At 38.5% G+C, this 21,964-nt stretch overlaps 1 protein-coding gene across 1 annotated transcript in view; it reads right to left on the minus strand.

Moving 5' to 3' along the window:
• The window catches only part of Proser1 (proline and serine rich 1), a 23,829-nt gene extending 1,893 nt beyond the window's left edge, over positions 1-21,936 (minus strand). The window contains exons 1-12 of the mRNA XM_004645060.2: positions 21,568-21,936; positions 18,773-18,838; positions 15,968-16,036; positions 13,808-13,902; positions 12,426-12,519; positions 10,578-10,688; positions 9,160-9,243; positions 7,795-7,873; positions 7,104-7,199; positions 4,012-4,056; positions 646-2,431; positions 1-94 (exon numbers count right to left, since the gene is read on the minus strand). Coding sequence (XP_004645117.1) covers positions 1-94; positions 646-2,431; positions 4,012-4,056; positions 7,104-7,199; positions 7,795-7,873; positions 9,160-9,243; positions 10,578-10,688; positions 12,426-12,519; positions 13,808-13,902; positions 15,968-16,036; positions 18,773-18,838; positions 21,568-21,612 — 2,664 coding nt within the window. The 5' untranslated portion in view covers positions 21,613-21,936. The remainder of the gene's footprint in view (positions 95-645; positions 2,432-4,011; positions 4,057-7,103; positions 7,200-7,794; positions 7,874-9,159; positions 9,244-10,577; positions 10,689-12,425; positions 12,520-13,807; positions 13,903-15,967; positions 16,037-18,772; positions 18,839-21,567) is intronic.
• Positions 21,937-21,964: the final 28 nt, after the last annotated feature.

Raw genomic sequence — 21,964 nt, forward strand, 5'->3', positions numbered from 1 at the left:
CTGCGAAGGATTCTGGGAAAATCCAGGGATACCTGGGAGGGACAGAAGGCCTGGAAAAACAGAGCTGCCTGCAGCCTGGAGTCCAGATGATAAACTACAATTGACAGAAAAACAGGTCAAACTGCAGATAAGCCAGGTTGCTTATGTATTTGTCAAACAGTATCTTAAGATATATAAACAAACCAATCTATTCCTCTGATGGAAGGAACCAGGAAATCAGTCACTCCATTTCAATTAAATTCTGAATTCAACATATCTGTTTGACAAATATTTTCCCTGCTATATGCAAATTGCCAAATACAGATCCTCCTTTGGAAAGAACTATAGTATCAGTCACTCAATTTCTACTGAATATTATTCTGAATTTAGTAAAACTATGGTTCACCTATTAATTTCTGCTATACAGAAGTTAAATTACCAAATATTAAGTCCTAAAATTGTTAATAAGCACTGATATTTATATATTTATCTTAGCATCACTGAAGAGCCATAAAATGTTTTAGCACTGACTGAAGTTTTTGGTCCAGAAAAACTTAATTTAGGACAACCAAATAATTAAATTTTGACTTTCCTATGAATAACAGGAGGACCATGAACTAAATTTAGGTGAAACCATTTCATCCTGTTTGCAAACCACTCACTTACCCAGCTTGTGCAACAAGAGCAGAGTTGAAATTAGAACTAAACGCTGAAGCAAATCCTGGGAGGACGGGCGCTGGTGAGGCAGCTGTGGCTGCAACAGGCAGTGGTGTGACAGCTGTGACCGTAGAGGGCGCCTGGAGCCCCGGGAATGAGGGGAGAGCAGGGGGAACACTAGGGGTACTGGAGACTGAAAAGCCAGGGTAGGAAGGATTTGAAGAGGGGAGAGGGCCTTGGGTAACGGAAAAAAGGGAGGGGACAGCAGTAGACAAGTTGAGGGGGAAAGGTGCTGCCGAGACTGGTGCCGAGGCAGAGAGTCCTGAGAGAACAGCTGCTGTAGAGCTAGGCGGAGGCATGGCTGTGGAGCCGGCAGAGCTGGATGAAGTGGTTATTAAGGACCCAGGAAGAGATACTGATGGGTTAAGAGAGGGGCTGCCGGGTAAAGGGAAACTATTGGTCAAAGAAGTAAAAGGAGGAAGAGCAGTAAATACTGGAGCAATAGGAGTGGAGGAAGCATGTGGCGCAAGGGAAATGGAGGAAAGGGGATTTGCACCATTTAAGGGAGTACTCAAACTGGAGAGACTTGATAATGCAGGATTAAGGCAAGTAGACAAACTGATGGGCACTGATGTAGATGTGTATGCACGGCCCAGTGTCCCTGACAAGCCTAAAGTGCCACAAGGGGGATTCGTGGAATGAGACGGGCCTTTAAAGGCAGAGGGAGTAGGACTGGTAGGCTCAGTTTTGATCATAACAGGAATAGTTGTCACAGCAGGGGCAGATGAAATGTGCAGGTCTGAAGTACCTGGGTGGGGGCCATGCAAGAGTACAGCTGAAGAGCCACAGCTCACCGGCACTGGTGTTGAAGAGGACGTAACAACAGTCAAAGGAGACTGTATGGGCAGTGTAGTGGGAGTGGTGGTTGAGGCAGCCACAGGAGACGGCAGGCCTGGGAACATGGCCAGCCCAGGAGTGGAAGACCTCTGTGGGGCAGGAAGGGCTGATGGGGCATAGCACTTGTTAGGGGCTGAGGCAGAAGGGTCAGAGCTTTGATTAGTAAGAGAAGATAACGAAGCCAGCCCACTTGTAACAGCAGATGACAAAACAGAGGAGTTGATTAAACTGGTGTCATTCGAAGTCAGAAAGCCTTTTAAAGCAGACAAAAGAGGATTATTTATCCCAAGTGAACCAGCAACACTGGGAACAGAACCACTGGTAATCACAGAAGGGGCTGGGTTGGATATGCTTTGGGAGGTTGGTGCTAAGGGCAAAGGGAGACCTGCAAAAACTGATGACAATGAGGCAGAACCGGGGTTACTGGTAGAAGCAGCAGTAGTGTTGGTAGAAAAGGAGAGGCGAGCATAAGGAGCAGAAGTGGAAGCCAACGTTTCACTGGAAGCGAGAGTGGACCGAGGTGTAGATGCAGCCTGAGGGGCCAGGGCTGGAGGAGCAGAGGGAGCTGGCAATGGCACTAGACCAGAAAAAATTGGAGGAACAGGAGCAGAGGTTGTACTGTGGATGGAAGTTACAGGTGCAGTAGGCAAAGAAAGGGTCCTGATCACTGTTGGGTTTGGCATCGATGGCTGAGGTGTATGGATGGCTGATGAGACCTGCCCTGGGAACACAGGAAGGACAGCATTTGGTACATTCATTCCAGCAATGGTGGCAGCCACTGATGCTGATGGGTGATTTACTGCCTTGACTGGTGATGCGGTGGGGACAGGAGTTGCAGCAAGTGTTGAAGGATTAGAACCATGAGGTGAAAAGAGTTGACTTGCTGGGGTGGAAAATGCTGTGGGAGAAAAAAAGAGGGCAAATATTTATCATTCTATCAAAATGTCCAATTTGAACTCAGAGGAGGACATAATAATCTGTGTCATAATTCATAAATGTCAAAGAAAATCTATGACAGCTCCAATCAGCTAGAGCTACAATCAGGATCTACAATCAGCTCCTGCTGGCTTCCATTACCCTGATGTTAGAACCATGTTAAGCATACAACAGTTTATTTTTAAACTACAATCTCCTAATAAGGTTCAAAAAGGAGGAACAAAGACTAATTCCTTAATCATGTTCAAGAAGCACAGCATGAGCAAAGTATGCTATTATCAGTGGTACTATGACTTTCCATCTGTTTACCTCTTTCCCAAACAAAATTGTTAATGAAGACAAAAGATTGAAGTTTCCTTCATTTCTTTCCCATAGAAGTTAAATGACCTGTTCAAGGTTACAAAGCTAGTTTTTCGTTACAAAGCCAAGAAAAGAACCAGATGTCTTGATATGGGAGACCAGATAGGAAGATTAAGGCCTACCTGGCCTCTTCAATGAGCACTAGAGAAAAAAGTGGGTTAAGTATGTGCTGATGCACCACAGGAACCATTAACACAGCCGAGACTCGGTTGCGTATTGGGATATGTGCCATGCTCAGTGGAAGACAAATGCATCCTGTGTTGCCCTGATTGCTTGTACCTGTGTCTGAGTGGATGAAGCCAGAGTACACCAGTCACTGGGGGAATCTTTGTCAAAGGGAGAAGAGAGTCCCCTGGTCCTCACATTTTAACCTAGTTCTGTGTCTCTTGGGTTTCATACCTGCCCCTTGGTCAGGTATAAGCCCACACATTGACCCCCCACATCCTAACATCTTACTTATGTTCTTTCTACCCCACTAAGCTACCTCCTTTAGAAACCAGCTCAAAAGGATTCCTTAGGCACGATCCTCAGGAAAGGGAATTTTCCCACTGAGACTTATAACCTTGTGCCATAATAATTAGACTTGTGTACTGCTTCGTGATATGAGAGCTGATGCCAGTATTGGTCCCACACCAGAACCTCCTTCCTGGTCACACTTACCTTCACCTAGGGGATGATGAGACATTTAAGTGATGCTGCCATGTAGAGGCACCACCTGGGCCACATTTGATTCCACTTTCTATTATGGTGGCATTTATTCTTTTCCATGTTAAGTTATGACTAGTAATACTTGGTGAAAAACTTAAATCTAAAAGTAGAGTCTCAGCTACCATGTCTCAAAGGGGTTCTTACCATCCTGTATGTTTATGTTAAAAAAAGAGATGAGGCTTCCAATAGCAGAATATAAAATATGGATAAAGATGCCAGATAGCACTGAAATTTCATTGCAAGTTTTACAAATAGGATACAAAGTTGCAAGATTTGTTTTAAATGTTAATATGTGCATTTCATGGTGACAAAACATAGCACTATTAACCACTTGTAGGAAGTTCTGATTATCTCCTTTCCAAGAACTTTTCCAGAAACACCTCAAACACACTCAACTCAAATTGTACTCAGTGAATAACAAGGCAGACAACCATGACACATATCAGTGATCTCTGGATCAAACTTGGTACTTACTTTGATTCAGTGTAGGTTTTGACTGACTGGAAAGGTCTTCATTTTCTATATAAAAATAGATAAAAGTTGACTTTAATTTTAATCAAATTATTCAACACACTAAGAATCAGAAATAGGTCTCAAAAATGAATAGTCAAAAACACGAAGTATGCACATAGAATAAAAAAATCACAAACATAAGCTCTGAGGATTATAAATAACTGTTCATTCTACCTCCACTCTGTCCTATTCTGCTGTCTTCCCCTTAACTTGTTAGGTTTTAAATACACATTATAATTTTGTAGAGCAATTTAACCCTTCCTGGCAGACACGGATCTGAGTGTGCCACCCAGGACAAAGTGCAGCTGTGGCTAGAGGCAGAGAAGACACCCCTGAGCTCACAACCCACTACGGGCACAACTGCCTGCAGGAGTGCAGCCTGGGAGGGGGGCAGGTGCTATGTGAATGGGTTCTAAGTAAGACAGCAGATTTAAAGCAAATCACTACAAAAGTAGTCAGAGAATATGTAAGACATTTTCAAACTGGCAGGACAAGGAAGAAGATCCTAAGCAAGCCACAAAACTCAGAATTCTGAGTTGATTAAACTGACCTCAATAAAGAATCAAACTTTAATAAAAATCTGCACCCAAAGCTGTACGCTAAATCATGCTAGCAGACTGGCAAAATTAAAAACTAATACTGTCCTATATTGAAAAGGTGTGAAGAAATTGCTCACATATGCTCTTGCTGGCAGTGTAAGCTGGTACAGGGCTTTGGGAGAACAGCTGGTAATATTGAAACTGCATTACCATATCATTTCTTCATATCCCACATTCCCAATAGATGCATATAAGACTGAGATGCAAAGTGCTGGGCATATCATCCCTTGTGACTGCTTTACAAGCTGCTCTTACCCATGATGCCCAAATGGCACTGTACTTCTTAGTGACTTGTCACACTGCTCATGAGTTTTGCTACAACCTACTCGTGTTTCCACATCTGGTCCAAGGGCACCTAAGTGGAACTTTAATGTCATTTAAACGTGAAAGGGCCACCGTCACCTGGCAATGAACTTTAGACTACAGCAGGCTAGACTGCAGCTGCCTCCACTCTTCTTCCAGGCATGGGGTATCCAATCCACCTTCTTCACCCCCTACCAATACACTCAGCATAAACTGCCTTAGAGCACAGGCTCCTTTGCTCAGCTCCCCTGGTAAGTCAGATAAACATCTACTCTAAGTACCTAAAGATCCCTCAATAAAGATTTGGAGGCAGAAAGTGCTTTAGCTCTCTTCAATCTGGTAGTTAACAAAAAGCCTTGAAAAAACCCAGATACTCTGACTCTTTCTGGGTTTTTTGTGTGCAGACTCCAGTATTTCTCAAACTTGCTTGAAGATTAAGTCACCTGGATATCATTTCAAAATAAATATAGTCCTCCTTAAATCACTGAATCCCAATCTCTGAAGTAGGGAATTGAGGGTGCTTCTAACAAATGTCTAATAGCTCTAGGTCACAAAAAAACCACCTCACTGTCACTTTATCATTCTTCATACAACACTTTATTACCAGTCTCTTCTTAGCTGAACTTAATTCAGTTAAATGGCAGACATACTACTGAGCCCACAAACTGTACAGTACATTACAAAAGCAGTTCATAGGTCTAGTTTGGATTCCCCTCTTGTGAGTGTCCACGGCAGACACACAGTCACAACTCTGCTCATTCTATCTTAGCCCTCAAAATCTAAGATGTGATTTACTATAAAGCACATTCAAATTTTAGGAAAATTAAACCATAAATAAATGTATAATTTAGAACCCTTGAAATACAACACACTACAAACAGGGTTGCTTGTATACTGGAATCCCCAGCATAAAACACATTAAAAAGGTCATCTCTATTAACTGAAAGGATTACTGATTACTATTCATTTAGTTAAGTGGCAGGATCTTACAAAGTTGTCCAGCCCGGCCTCAACTTTGCAACCCTTGTGCCTCAGTCTCCTAAGTACTGAGAACACAAGTGTATGCTACCATGCCCAGCTGAACATTATTATTATTATTTTTACATCAGGCTTAATACTTTATTTTATATTTTTTTATTGAGAAACAAATAGCAATGAGACAGCTTCAAAACTGATTACGAGGACAATTTCAATAATTAGTACACTGCACATTGTTATCTTCTTAGTGGTTATCCACAGTACAAGATGCAGACAGGATATCCTGTCCAAACACTATTAGTACAAATTTTTTCATTGAATTAAGAGAAAGTAGCTGTATATCTATCTTAACTATTCTCCATATACAGATACAAAATAGTCCTTCCTTTGTATCTCCTTTTTTTGTTTAGTCCTGTCAGAGATGGGTATTCACAATGGCATCTAAATACTATAGGTGCATGAATTCAGCAAAACAATCCAACACAGTCCAGCAGTCCTCAACAGTAGTGAGTTATCCACAGAATTTGTTGACTTGAGCCTTTCATAGCTCAGCATATTAATACGGCTTTACTTTATATACCTCGTTTTTACATTTTTTTGCTGGATGGTTAAGACCAAGATAAAGCAAGACCTATATAACAAGAAATGTAACTTTTGTATCTGATAAGGTCAGTCAAGAACCCTCAGGATTTATCCTGTAACCCTGTACAGCAGTTTGCACAACCTTTGTCAGTTTCAGCCATGTGGATGAGTCACGGCCATTGCTTGACCAATTTGCTCTCTGTGAAAGCCTGAGAGAATGTTTTCTCCCCAGGTGACCCTCCTTAGGCACACTCTACATCATTGATCACATTGCTCTGTGGCCCCATAATCTCTGTGATCAGAAAATTTGGGACACAACTGAGTTAACATGGTATTACAGTATAGTGAACAGTATTATTAAAATGTTATTCTATTACTCTATATTACAAATAGTAAAATGGAAGCTCATCAAGATTATGAAAGCTGCCTGGTAGTACCAGGGATTCATATTCTGACAAGTCAGACTCATGAACTTGTGCTCCCACTGTTAGGACACACCACACTATACAACTGCCTGCTCCAAATGGATGTTTGCATATGAACATGTTAACACAACATAATACACAACACCACACAATAACATGACTTTACCTGTTCCTACTGGATTAGGAGTATATGGAGGTGGAGGGGGTACACCTGGAGCTATGACATTGGCTAATGGTACCAGACCTGCATTATTGTAAGCACCTAAAGTAAAAGTATAATAAGAAAAAAATAAAAATAAAAATAAAATAAAAATAAGAAAAAAATACATACAATCAGTATCAGTCTGCTACCAGGAGTTCAAATTGTATTATCCAGTGTTCTAATCCATACTTAATACTATCACTGTCATATGAGTTAGATCTCACATGGAAATGACAGTCAAGGGTTAAATGAAAATAGAGACCAGTAAGACAATAGGTGATTACTATTTTCCACTGGGTACCATTCCAGGCATAAGCTCACTGTACAGCAAGGCAGGCAGCAACCGTACTCAAAGTCAGCATAAGCACCTGACTCTTCTACACTGAATGCACTAATGACAGTTCTCAACACCAACCACCAAAAAAAGGTTACCATTTACCAAAGTGAAAACCCATAACAATAAATGACTAGAAATAACATACAATTAACTTATAAGGAGAATACCCTGACCAAACTGACTAAAGCTAATACTAGTCACTGCGGGTGAAATCAAATTGTCATAAACTCCATAAGGGCTGCAGGTCTTCTAAACACTAACTCTAGTACTTACTTCTAACTTAATAAACAGCAAAAAAGAAGTAGAAAGACTCCTTACTTGGTGCAATAGTAGCATGTGGCCGGCATGGAGGTATTGGATAAGGAACAGGCTTATGTGGATTGTATGTTGAAGGAGGCTAGATAAGGCGAGAAGGTACAGCAGTTAGAAGAAAATCAAATAAGCCGTCTTTTGGAAAAACAAAATTTATCAAAATGTTTAGTCTTAAGACTACTACACTAAAATGAGACAAAGGAAATTTCTAGTAAGAGCGATTTCTATCACATTTCAAGGCAGATCCTACCAAAGGAGGCTAAGTGTTTATATCAGAACCCTATCATCTCCAGTGAAGAGTTAGATCTTATCCTGAATAGGAAGCTTTTCTCTGATCTAGCCGATGTTAATCCAAAAACTGTCATCTCCTCCCATGTAACTAAGGTAATTTTGGAATGCTGCCTACCTAAGAACCTTAATGGCAACATCTTCCTATACTCATTAGGACTTCAACCTATCACTGCCATCCTCTTTGCAAAATAAAGCACTTCTTACTTTACTATTTGACATTCTGGTAAATCTCACAGAATACACAATGGATTAAGAAATTATTTCAGTTCTCCTCTCTTTTTGAAATCTACACATCCTTTTTCCACAGTTGATGGTATTCATGTGAGAACCAGAATATCTGAAGTGAAGCCATCCATACTCTGCACATTGACCCATAGAGAACATACTCATTTAGAGTAGAATTGGGAAGAGATGAGTGCCTTTATAAGTCTCATAACAACAGCCACTACATTCTCTTATGTGCATGGGCAAGGGCTGCACACAGGCCTCTAGTCCTTCAACTCCTACAAGCACTTAGCATTTATGTCATCTTCTCATGTCCAGTGAGAAGCCACTTTCTTGAAAAGATTTTCAACCACTTGGCTCTATTTTTTTTGCTAACACTGATTTGGCCAAATTAAAACCCTGAAACACCTCACTCCATACTACAATTGAACGTGTAGACACAGCAAGAGAAAAATTTTACTAATCCCACTTCACAATAAAACCAGCAACCTGAAAGACTCATCACACTTCTAATTATCTTCAGGCCAATGGTGCTGAACCTTTGAGGCTGGTTACTGACATCACTGAACACTCTACAAGGTTTTGCAGCCCCTGCCCTAGGCCATTCTCCTGTAGAACTTCTCTTATACTGAAACTTCGCAATACAAAAACTTAACTCTTTGAGTAGATAGAAAACTATACTAATAATTTTTTTTTTTTTTGTGGGCTCAGGATGCCTTCAGGGTAGCTCTGGTTTAACCACAGCAGCCTGAGCTTGACTGCTTTGTTTAAGCAGGCACTTAAACAAGTGAGCTAAGGGGCTGGCCTCCTGTATCAAGAATTAAAACGTTTTATCATTTATTTTTCTAAACATACTGGTTTGGATGGTCCAAGTATCCGTGCAGCTATTCCTTTGCCTTCATTGGTACATTCTTCACCATCTTTTTTCAAAGGGGTTCCCTATTTATGAATAAAACAAAGCAAAAAATTCTAATTTAAAAACAAAACAAAAAACCCAAATGAAATTAAAAAATAACCACATTATGATGAAAATGGGAACCAACCTATCAGATGGCCTCCCCCTGATCCATATCTCAGTGCTCTTATACAGTCCTGTCACAGAAGAGATAGGGCCGCCCCGTGTCACTAATGAAAAGGGCTGAGCTGTGTAACTACAGAATATTGCACAAATCATGGCAGTTAACTTCCAACCAAAAGCCATCAGAGGATCTGAAACTTCCATTTGGCCTCTCTTGGACTCGATGAACCAAGAGAAGCCACTAGCTGCCCTGCCATAGAATAGTCAAACACTATGGAAAAAGTCCTTGTGACCCAAACACACACCTGCTGCCAACAATCAATAATTTGCCAGGCAAGAGAATGAGCAACCTTAAAAAACATTCTTTGGCTCCAAATCCATCTTTCAGATGAATGCATTACTTCAGGAAACCCTTAGCAAGAACTAATGAGCTTAGCCAATCTCAGGTTCATGATATATTAAAAACAACTAAGTAAGAATAATAAATGTTCATGGTTGTATAATCCATAAAGCTCTTTAGTTGTTTTCTTGTTTTAAATATATACATATCTTTCATTTTTATTATTTACTTGGCATAGGGTCTCGCTACACAGCTCAGACTCCTACTGATCCTCCTGGCTCAGCCTCCTCAGTGCGGGGAGTACAGATATGTGCCATTACACCCAGTCTTGGTGGCCAGCAAAGCGCACCTGGGGCTCCAGGGCCAACATGGCAGTCAGTACAGAGGAGCAAACTCAGGACTTTGTGCTTGCCAGGCAGGTGCTTAGACCACCAGCTATCGCCCAACCATCTTCAGTCACTTGTTATTCAGTCACTGGAACTTTAGGCAAGTATTTTACAAAGTGGTTTGAGAGCACCAGATGATATTAAAAACAAGTTTCATTTTTTCAGGACTTTTCAGCAGCTTTATTTTGCAATGTGATTATTCTCAGGAAGGACTCTTGTGAAAAGCCTCTCAAATATTCTTAAAGATGAAACTATCTAAAAAATACTGAGAATTTGAAAAATGTTCTACCAAATATAAACCAGTACTTCTAAAAGATCCCAAAACAAAACATAATCATCTTGCTTTTTTAGTTGGTTCTGAAGATTTTACCCAAATAAGAACTTTAAATTGATGTTGAACCCAGGAATGATGTTGATAATGTAATGAATTTTTTTTTTCCTTTTCTTTGCAGATGCTCTTAATATCAACTTACAATATATATCACTTAGTCATGAGAAGTTTCATAAAAAGTCATGAAAATTTGCTTACTGGGAAAATTCCATTTATACGACTAGGTTTTCCTTTGGGATATGGATTTCCTGGGATTGTCCCACAAGATGATATCATGGCATGGGGAGCTTTGCAGCCCCCCTTGAAAGCCTGCAATGTAAAAGGAAGACAATAACAAAAATTGAAAAACAAAGTATTTTGGATATTGGGAAGCCCCACAAAAACATTCAATCTGTTCATGTATCAGGTGGCACTTAAATGTCTTAATAACAAATAGTATCATTCTAAGTGGAATTATTAAAAAGATAACACCATACTAACAGGCCTTTAAACAAAGATATCTTTATAACTGGTTCTATAAATTGTATGCAAAATCTTATTATCTAATCTGTTTCATTTCAACCACAAAAAAATAACAGAGTTCAAATTTATAAATACCACACTCATTGTACAGGTTAGGTAAGGAAGACACAAAGATGAAAGGGACATGGTCCTTGCTCTGAAGAAGTTATAACAGAGAGAAACGCAAGTAACAGAAGACAGTGTCCATGCAGTTATCCTTGTGAACAGACAAGAATGACTGGGGACAATGCTCAAAACAATATTACAGTTACAACAGAGAAAGAAGGGACTGGGTCTAAGCTAATGATTACTGAGTCCTAAGCTTCTGAAATGAAGCCTCACACATACTGAATTGGTAATGTTTTAAGCTAATGAAAATCACTCTTAAGTATTCCAATGCATCTGTAGATTAGTATGTAGCTACATTTATGTTGGATATGTGTAAAACTATATACAGTTTTCTAATTACATAAAAATGTACAAGTATCTGCTAAATATATATTTTTGCATAGTTATATTAGTTTTATAAATCCATTCACAACACATAATTATATGAGTTATATGATCTATTTCCCTATTAAATAACTAAGAAGACATCTCAACTTTTGGCTATTTTAAGTCTTTTTAGGTAAATGCCCTTATATAGGAATTGTACATTTCCACTTATTTCTATAGAACAAATTTTTTTATTTATTTTTATTTTTTATTTTTATTTTTATTTTTGGCAGAACTGGGGATTGAACTCATGCCCTTGTGCTTGCCAGGCAAGAACAAATTTTTTTAGGATGGCTCTTCAGGTTTACTTTGTGAAAAGCTGTACTAATTTACATTAATCAGAGACCATTCCCACAAAACAAAAAGTTCCAGAATATATCCAAGAAGAAAAATGATACCAACAGAATGCTTCCTAAGGAAGAAAATGATTGCACTGTTTGTTGTCATCAAGATTTTAGTCAAGGAAACATTAAGTGAGGAAATTATCAAATTAAAGCATTTTGGTTTAGACCGTGTGTCCCCACTATAACAACACATGACTGAGGCAGAGTTGCCTACTCTCCCAAGCTTAGAGGTGGCAAGGATTGAGTAGTATTAGCTGCAAGGCCTGGGTCACCAATTGGCATCTTCCTCAAGTATCACAATTCTAGAAGCTTACTACCTTAAATGACAAATCAAGTTTTCTAGGTTTGGACAAGTATTATACCCCAACTTTTGTAGATTTTAAATGAATAAAAGTTACATTTTACTATCCATTCTTTACAATCAATTTCTTACAATCTAATTAATATCAGCCTGATAACAAAGCAAATTTGAAAAGTCAACTTCCTAAGTACACGAAGTTAAAAACAAGGGCTTGGAACTGTGGCCAAGTGCTACCATGGGTCCAACACATAAACACATCATGAGGTTCAGGGCGTGGCCAACTGGCTTTTCACTCTTCAGCTGGTGTAACATATTTGCAGAGCTAACGGGAAGATGGTTATTTTTTTATTCACGACATTCAGAAAAACCAGCATGTCATCTTCATAGCAATCTTTGGAAAATTACCTGTTCAAGTACTCTCTTGCACCGTTTCTTCTCAGACATGTTTATCCTGAATAAATCTTCAATGGGACGAGAATTCTGTGCATCAACAATATTCCTACCAAGGAAACATGATTTAGCATTTTGCTTAAGACATGGACATGAGGGCCAGGGAGATGGCTCAGCAAAATAAGTGCTTGCCTGGCAAGCGTAAGTGCCTGAGTTCAATCCCCTGTTCCACTTAAAAAAAAAAAAAAAAAAAAAAAAAAGTATAAAGGTCAGCAACTTCTGCTTATACAAACATAGCTGAGTTAATTTTTCCCATGATACAAAGAGAAAATGGGATTTACTTTTAACAGGCCACTTTAGTGTTTATATAAAAATGTTTACATAACAGTGATAGATATAACTGAACCATGGGATTACTGTAAAGTCATACAGTAACACTATAAACAAATCATCATTTTGAGAGGAGTACATGGCTGTGCACACTTGTCAACACAGTTGTCTGGAAGCTGAAGCAGGGGGAGTGAAGATTTAAGGCCAGCCAGGCAACTGAACAAGATCCTGTCTCAGAATAGAACTTATAAAAGGGCTGAGGACGGAGCTCAGTGGTGCTAGTGATGAGTGGCTGCCTACCATGTGTGAATGCCTGGGTTTAATCACTAGTACCGAGCACATTCTGTGAGTCTTGAATGTACACCCTATTCAGCAAGTGCTAAGAGAGCTTTGGCAACAGAATCAACCTATGTACTAAATGCATTAAAATAACAATTGGCTAAAGTCCTACTTTATCCTCTATTTTAATGGACATATACAAATACACAAGGAATTTTAAAATATATGTTCTATAAATGAATGTTCGACTTACACTCTTTAGTTACACAAAGAATCAGATTCATTCCTTTTCTCCTTGAGCCCGCTCAGCATGAATGCCTATCAAATGCTGCACTCAGTACTTTCGCACAAGATTATGGTATTTAAGCTGCTTTACTCTCCTAAGTAGCTGTTATCCTTATTTTACCAATGAGAAAAGTAAGGCTCACAAAATAAAGGTACCTTGCCCAAAAATGTGTCATAAGTAGCAGAACTTTGGTCTCAGTTTAAGTCTTATGACTTCACCAACTTGCCGTTTAAGTCTTTTAGAGTGTGAAAGCAAAGCAAGTTACTGCAATGCAGGAAAGACTGATTAAATTATTTTCATAAGTGCTACTATTCTGTAAGTTACTGGGTACGCACATGAAAAAAATCAGAATTTATCATTCTTCTTTCACTACCGTATTTGATCAGAATTCTGGTTATTTATATGGTTCTGATGTATTACTACACATCAGTGAGTTAAGAGACAGCTGAGACAGCTAGAAAAGCACCCAAACTTGAACAAGATAGAAAAAAGAAATACTTACGAAGCTAAGAGTTCAAGAGCAACTAGCTTGTCTTTACTGAAGGTGAAACAATTGAGGATATTGACCACTTCTGCTGGATGAACAGCCACCATTTTCTATTAACATAAAAAAAAAAAATCAATGTATTTTTCAACACAAAGCTTTCACACCAAGTATTTCCCTTTTAGGGAAAATAAAGATAAATATTTTTAACATAAACATCTTAGATGAAATATAATACAATTAAGGTAAAATGATTTGTATAAGAGTAAGTCCCAGCAACTCAAAAGCTCTAAAAATTTGTGAACTATACTTACGCTTTTTTAATGTAAGATTTCAGATAAAGATCAAATTATCTTGTGGTTCCTTTTTTATCCATTTTTCTCAATGTGTTAATAACGTTAACAAGTACATTCCTCCAAAACATGGTATTTATACATACAGGAGAAGTTAGAGGAAAACTGTATGTACCAGTTGGGGTAAGAGTAGGCATGCCACTTATCAGCACTGCCCCCCAGAGCGGTCCTTGGTGTTAGGGCCCACGAGTCACATAAGCTAGGGAAACAATGAGGTGAACAGACTTCTCTGCTACTGAACTTTCTTAAGAGTCTTATGTTAACATGTACTATAATACTAGATTTTTAAATATGTTTTTCAAATAGTTTTATTAATGGACTACCAAAAGAATTGATAAAATTATGTACTCTTTTGTGCATTTTTAAACTGATAGGTAAAGATAAATTTTCATACATATAATTATGCATTTGTAAAATCCTTAGATTTAATTTATAGAAATGCTCATTATAGAACCTTATACAATAAAATTACTCTTTAGTATGAAAAGTCAAATCAGACTATGAGAAAAGCTGAGAATGTAATACAAATAACTACTGATTTGTCCCTGCCACAAGCTTTTAATTTCATTCAATTTAATTTAGAATTTTAATTTTCAAGTAGGTTGACAAGCAAGTGGGCCTCAAAGCTATTATGAATTTGTTATCCTTACAATAAGGCAAAACCCACAGCAAGACTTCTTACAGAGCTCTTTGTTTTGCTTGTCTCTGGTACGAGCAAAGACTTTCACAAGGATGAGAGAGAATCCTGTTCTTCATAAAACAGAAGTAACTATTAGAGAGGTAGAAAGAACAGACCCAGACACTTTGTTAGGCAGATCAGTTCAGGTATTGAGAAGCTACTCTAACCTGCTTCCACTAAACCTGTCAGTGCCTGGTACTCGCTATGAAATCTTCCTCTACAGCAAGGTCCTCGTGTTTGATCTAAATGCCTCCAATGATCTAAGTTCTACACTGTGCAGCAGCCACTAGGAACTTGAAACCATTTAAAATAATTTCAAGTAAATGAAACTTAGAAATATAGTTCCTCAAAGTGACTGTATACACCATTACGTGTTTGGCAGCTACATGGCCACCAACATGGCCTGGACAGATTCAGATTGTCACTGAACATTACTTGGACAGTATAGGCCAAAAGAACTATTAACTATAATCTGTTTTATGACTCTTCTTAGAATAAGTACAAAACAATGAACACAGATACTAAACAAAGTATATAAAGATGTTTAAGAATTCAATTTATTTATTTTGCTTGGCAATGAATACTCTCCCTCCAATTGGCCAATTAAGATATTATGGTACATAATTTAATAATACATTACATGCTACTTGTACCCAATATAAATTTTCTAAAAGTTTTTTAAAAAAATTAGTATGTGTTTAGGACATGTTTATATTGCTTGTGTGGAACTGGTACGTGCACATAACAAATCTTAATTCTTTTTTTGATCCTGTTTTCCTCTGACCTCTCCACCTCGCGTCCCTTCCCATTTAAGATCTGTAACCCTACTTCCTATTATCTTTTATTTTGTCCTTTATTTATAATCTGAGCTTTTCATTTGAGATGCTATGCAATATTTAAGCTTGTTTGTCTGACTTGTTTCACTTAAATCGCATGTGCTTTCCCTCAAGTGACTCAACTTTATCTTTTTATGGTGGAGTAATATTCCATGGTATATAATACTGTTTTCTTTATCTGTTCATCTGTTGAGGACATACAGGCCGTTTAGTTTTTTCTGATATAAACAAATTACAACTTGAGATAAATTATGGAAAACTGAGAGAATAACATTACTTAAACACAATATTCTAAACAGAAATAACTTACATGCTGTAACGCCTTCATTGCTTTCAATTGAGGCTCAGCCCAGGAAAAATATCGCAGTAAATCAACGACCTGCAAGAAAAGAACTAGTTTAGCTCAAATGACAGTGTGCTTGCAAGTATGTCTTTAAGATTTTAGTACTTGGAATTCTATTAAATACAAGCAGCCTATGTATGGGTGACAGGCAAGGCCTCAGAACATAGACAAGACTGTCCAACAGAATTATCATGTGTGGTTATGTAAGTATAAATCTCTTAAAATAACAATGCCATGGAAAAAGTTATCTTGGTTAGTAGCAGTGTAGAAGGGAAAATACTGATGGAGTAAAAAGAAGGTATCTTAGTAAGAACAGTAAATAAGAACAAGAGGTTGAGTAGTACCAGGTAAAAATAAAATGACAGCTTAGGAATATAGAGATGCACTATGAATGGAAAATGCAATTGTCTCCGTTACTCTTCTCTCACTGCTGGCACAAATACCTGACACCCAAAATGAAAGAAGGAAAGGCTATTTAGCTTACAGTGGAGGTTTCTGTCCATACTCAGCTGGCTCCAAGGCAGAGTGGCACATGGGGGAGAACAGCCGTTCATGGTGGTGGCAAAGAGCAAAACAGCAAGAGCAAAATGGGAGGGCCAGCGGCAACAATGGCCACAGAGAGCAAGCCTATCTCCCTCATGTTGCATTCAGCCATCTGCCCCAGGCTGGATGCAGCACTCACACCCACAATCCCAGTGGATCATGAGTGAATCACAAACTCTACAAGTCCACCCCATGACTGCATGAGGTGTGGGGGGGACAACCATACACAAACCATAACAGTAATATAATGGAAAGTGAGAGTTTTAATTACTAACAATGCTGTGATGTTACAATTTATTATAGACTAACTTCTACTCTTTCACTTATACCACTCATGTCACAGATCTACTGTCTAACAGCATAAGAACCAATGTGATTTGCCACAGCAGCTTCTACATGGAGTCACATTTTGAAAGCTTACATACCCAAGCTCTTGCTGGCTCCTGCCATCACCCACCACCAAAGATGAGAAATGAATGGGGGAAACACTGAAGAAAAGCTAGCAAGAGATGAGCCACGGATCAAGATTACAACTTTGAGGGCCTGCCAAATAGCTCAGCTGATTAAAGGGCCTGCTTAGGCAGGTGCAGGGGGTGGGGTTCGGTCCCCACTCCCAGGGAGCAATTGAGACTGGATGTGGTGGCACCCACCCTGCCGGTAATCCCAGAGCTTGGAGGCTGAAAACAGGAGAATCACTAGGAGTCCAATCTGTCTAGAGACACCCTGTAGACCCTGTACTAAATACATTTAAGTAACATTAAAGTTATGGCATGGTCATTACCCTGCCTCTCAGGGATGGTGAACTTTAAAAAAAAAAAAAAAAATGAAATTTGTGTTTATGGCCAGCACAGTACTGGGGATTGAACTTGAGTCCCTACGCTTGCCAGGCAGGTGCTTAAACTGCTGAGCTATCTCCCCAGCCGAAATTTGTGTTTCTGTATTAATCATTTTTACTGTAAGTACCAGAAAATGTACTATAGTTTTAATTATTCTACAAAGCAAAGTCAATGACATAAGCTGGATGAAGTAGCATGTGAAGAAAGTAAAAATATTTTCATTTTTTATAAAGAATCATACAACCAGCAAACAAATAATAGTTTGCTATTACAAACAAGCATTCCAGTTATTCTGGAAAGAGTACCTATCCTTACTTTAATGGAAACAGCATTTCTACTATATAAAAAGAGTATTATTTTACAAACCATAAAACAAACTATCAATCTTTAATATAAGTGAATTAAAATACCTCAATTAGAAAGTGGCTTAATAAAGTCTATAAAGACTTTGGCAAAGAAAAATTTGCACCACAAAGGAATACACCACAAATGCCACATATATATATATACAGATAAACAACTGTGGACAAAAACTGTCAGCTGTAAGAACTTACAAATATTTTCAAAACCTCAATTTTAAAAAGAGCAAAAGTGACTAGTAAAGCAGTGGAAAAGCTGGAAAACTATCATTAAAAGGCAGGACAAGTACAAATCATAACTTTGAGACGTCAGCAGGCAGAATTTGCTCAGGTTAAGCTTTTAAGCTCTGGAGAAATGACAACTGGAGCACTTGCTGACTCTATGTCCATTCACTGTACACTCCAGGACTGCTCTCCAGATGCCCACTCCTATTTCTACCTAATCTCTCCACCCAAAATTACCCTAATGTCTCTCAGAAACACTCCTTGTGTGTGTACCATTTTTCTTAAAATTACCGAGACTCCCTAAAGTGGAATGAAAGTTCTGAATAAACTATTTTATCTAAAACACTAGTCATCTTGTGGCAGTAACAGTGTGTTTTGCTACTAACTTTTTGTTTAGTAGCTTCATATAAGAACATGTTTCATTCAATTATTCAAGTTTTATACTGGGTAGATTTTATAATTATTTTATTAAGATACTATATAAATAAGTTCACATTACAACCTTACACATTTTTATATTGTGCCTAGAATAAAGGTTTGAAATGCTCTTTTTCTTTTCTTAAGACAATGTATTTTAAAATCATTTCAGAATAAGAATTCTAGCAAAAGTGGATGGGTTTATACAATATGCCTGACCTATAAATTTTGTAGTTTTATGTTCAAATTCAAAGCATCAAAAGTTGCTAAATACAACAAAAGTTTAAAAGTTCTGCATTCCTTCAGCAGGGTAACCAGACATTAGCCAGAACATTTGTGCAAAAAGGAGTTATTTAAAAAGGAGTTACTTAAAAACAAGTAATAAGAAATACCTGTTCACTAGAGAAGTATCCATGCACATATTCAATTGCTTTTAATTTGTATTCTGTTAAAACAGCCTAAAAAGAAAGAAAAGCAGCATTAATACATATATAAGCACTACAGTGATATGCACATATCAAAACTACCCAAGCAACTCAACAGTGACAGGTCTCTTTTGGCCCTGGAATACAAAAGCAGCTATAGTCACTGTGGTAACAAAACATTCCACCTTCTCAAGCTTCATAGTATAAAAGACAAAAGGATGTGCTCCTTACTCTCCCTACAAAAACTGAAAGGGAATAAAATTCTAATGAGTCAATACTGGTACAAATTACACATAAGAATTCTAAAACGTCTGTCCAACTAAATTATGTATTAAGATTACATATATCAGGCATCATTCATCAATTACTGAATGCCAACTATGTGCTAGGTGAGAGAGAATAACACAAGGTCTAGTTGAGGCTCTCAAGTGTTTCTACAAGCATAAGATCTCAGCCAATAGGTCCTGAGATCAATGTCTCTACCACTAACTAGCGGTGTGGCCTCTGAGAGGCATCTGAATTCCTTTAGGATTTCCTCATTCATAAAAGCACACAGCTGTTCACCACCCACCTAGAGGAGACACTGTGAGGATTACAATAGTCAATATCAGATCCGACACCTAATACGTATTTAGTCATGTTTCCATGTGGAATCTGTAAGTGAGAGAAAGTAGTGGCCTAAATCTAACAGTATCTAGAGATAAATGAAGTAATATGATCGCTTTGCAGCTATTTGCCAATCTCAGAAATGGAAATATCAAGCTACCAGTTTGGTAGCTATTAGCCATAAAAAATAAACTAACTGAAAAGTTCGCATGTGCCTCACCTGGGTGACATTACCATCACTGTAAAACAAAACAACCCTTAAAACAAAAAGGAAAACCCTAATCCTTTTGGTCTTGTATAAAACAGTTGTACCTTCCACGTACTTGTGCATCATTTTAGTAGTAGAAAATATTAAGACCAGTGAACTAAACATTCAGGGTGCTCAATATTTTAATTCTCACTGGAATGACAAAAATGGCATTCTGGGTAATGCACAAGGAATATGCTTCATGGTAAAAAGTGAACTTCTGGACTAAATTCTGGACAGTGTTGATGCCTTGACATGTTCCAGTTCTTTCATCAACACCTCAGAGGCACAGCTGTATCCTCAAGATCATCAAGTTCTGGAGTGAAGACTGCCTCGGACTGAGCATCAGGCCCCACCCACCAGCTGTGTAGCCTTGTGCAGACTAGCCGCCTATTTAACCTCAGAGACTAGATCTACCAGCTGTAAAATTAGAAGGATCTAGTTCTTGGGTTGTTAGGGCAACCAAATCAAACAAGTTCTGGCTCACTAATTGATGGCATTATCTCCTCCTTCAAAAGCACTCAACCACTTTTTTTGCATTTTTATTTCTTTTCCTAAAGTCTTATTACATGCTTTTTTGCTTTAACCACAACGGTTTCCTAGAGTGACAATCAGGAGAAGAGACAAGCAGGAAAATGTCAGCTTGAACCCACATTTACACAGTCTAAGAGGAATTAAGATGAAGTCAGTAATAATGCCTAATAGGCGACTACAACGTTTATGCATCTCATCACTTGACAAAGCGTGCAAGTAGTGACTGCAGAACAAAAATATAGACCTATGTTGCCATCTTATATGAAAGTACCTTTCGCCTCTGGGAAATCATCACTATTATCCCCTCACTACTATCTACCAGGAGACATTTTCACAGTACATAATAAAGAAAGAAAAAGCACATGGACACTGTTTCATCCAAAAGTAGAAATCTGAGCTCACAAAGTATTTTCCTATAAACATCATTAAAAGGAAAAACAAAACAAAACAAAAAAAAAAAAAAAACTGCTCTTGAACAAATTGTTACAAATGCTAAGTACTCAACCAACTGGCATTTTGTTTCAAATTTTAATTGGGCAACATGGATTTGTGTTAAGTAGAAATTTGCTCAAAAAAGCATATTCAATTCTCTCAAATATGTGAAAATCAAACATGTCAATTTGAAAAAAAAAGCATTATAAAAAAATTAAATAAATCAGCAAGTCCAGAAACAATTTCAGCAGTAACTTTCTAAGCTGAAACAAGCACCAGAGCAAAGAGCAGTAACTCCTATTATGTCGGTCAAGAGACAGAAAGGTATGAAATAGTGACCGCCAGGCAAGCCTGAACAAGGCACATGGGGTGGATGTACCTGCGGTTCATCAAGTTCTCTCAGATCTAAAAAGGTAAAGTTCTTTCTTGTTTTTGTACTTGTGATACTGCTGAGCTCAAGACTACACTCCAAAATTAATGTCGTCTGGTTCATGCCTGGAGGTAGGATTCACACAAAACTCAAAAAGAAGCAAAAAACTCAGAATGCAGGAGAAAAAGTTTTGAAATTCAAGATATTGTTTAAAATTCAATACGCTGACGGTGAATCCCTAAGAGACTCTCAAAGAGTTCTAGCTGTCATTCTCCTGTAAATGAAAGATGAGGAAACACTCAGAAATGTTTAATTACTTATCCACAACTGCAAAGATTTAAATTAAACAATGTAGAGCACTTTCAGAGCCAAAGACTGAATATAATTTCCACAACACCAGACCGAGTCTCAAGCTGTGTTAGCGTAACTCCCATTCGTGAAAGGTACAAGCTCCTGCATTCCCGGCGGGAACTCAACCCAACTTGGCAAGGGCAGGACTGTGCAACCTACACAATCCGCCCAAGAAATTAAGCCATGGCAAGTAGCATACTTTAAAGAGTCAAGTGTAATTACCTTTCTGATTTCATCCAGCACAGTTTCGAAGGACTTTTTGTCCATCTTGATGCTGCTTCGACGTGTCTGCAACACTTTCAATCACAAAATGTTCATCCCTGTTCTGCTCCGTTATAGCAAATAACGTTTACGGCTGAAGAAAAAAAGTACTCTACAAGCAGGAGAAAAGAGGTAGAGTATTGCAAACTCCAGAAAATTTTCTACAAACTGAGATTTAGAAAAACTTTTTATTAAGAGCGAAAGCCGCTCCCGTCGGGCTTCTTCACACAAAGCTCACGACACGTCGGGCACAGCCGGGTCTCCCGAGTCCGGCAGAGAACCCGGGGTCGGCGCGGCGCGCGCGGGCGGGCGGTGAGGCCGGCGGGGGAAGCCGCTCTCCCGGGCGGCGCGGCAGGGC

Source organism: Octodon degus, unplaced genomic scaffold (genome assembly GCF_000260255.1).
Source record: "Octodon degus isolate 3935 unplaced genomic scaffold, OctDeg1.0 scaffold00216, whole genome shotgun sequence".
In the NCBI taxonomy this organism is placed as follows: domain Eukaryota; kingdom Metazoa; phylum Chordata; class Mammalia; order Rodentia; family Octodontidae; genus Octodon; species Octodon degus.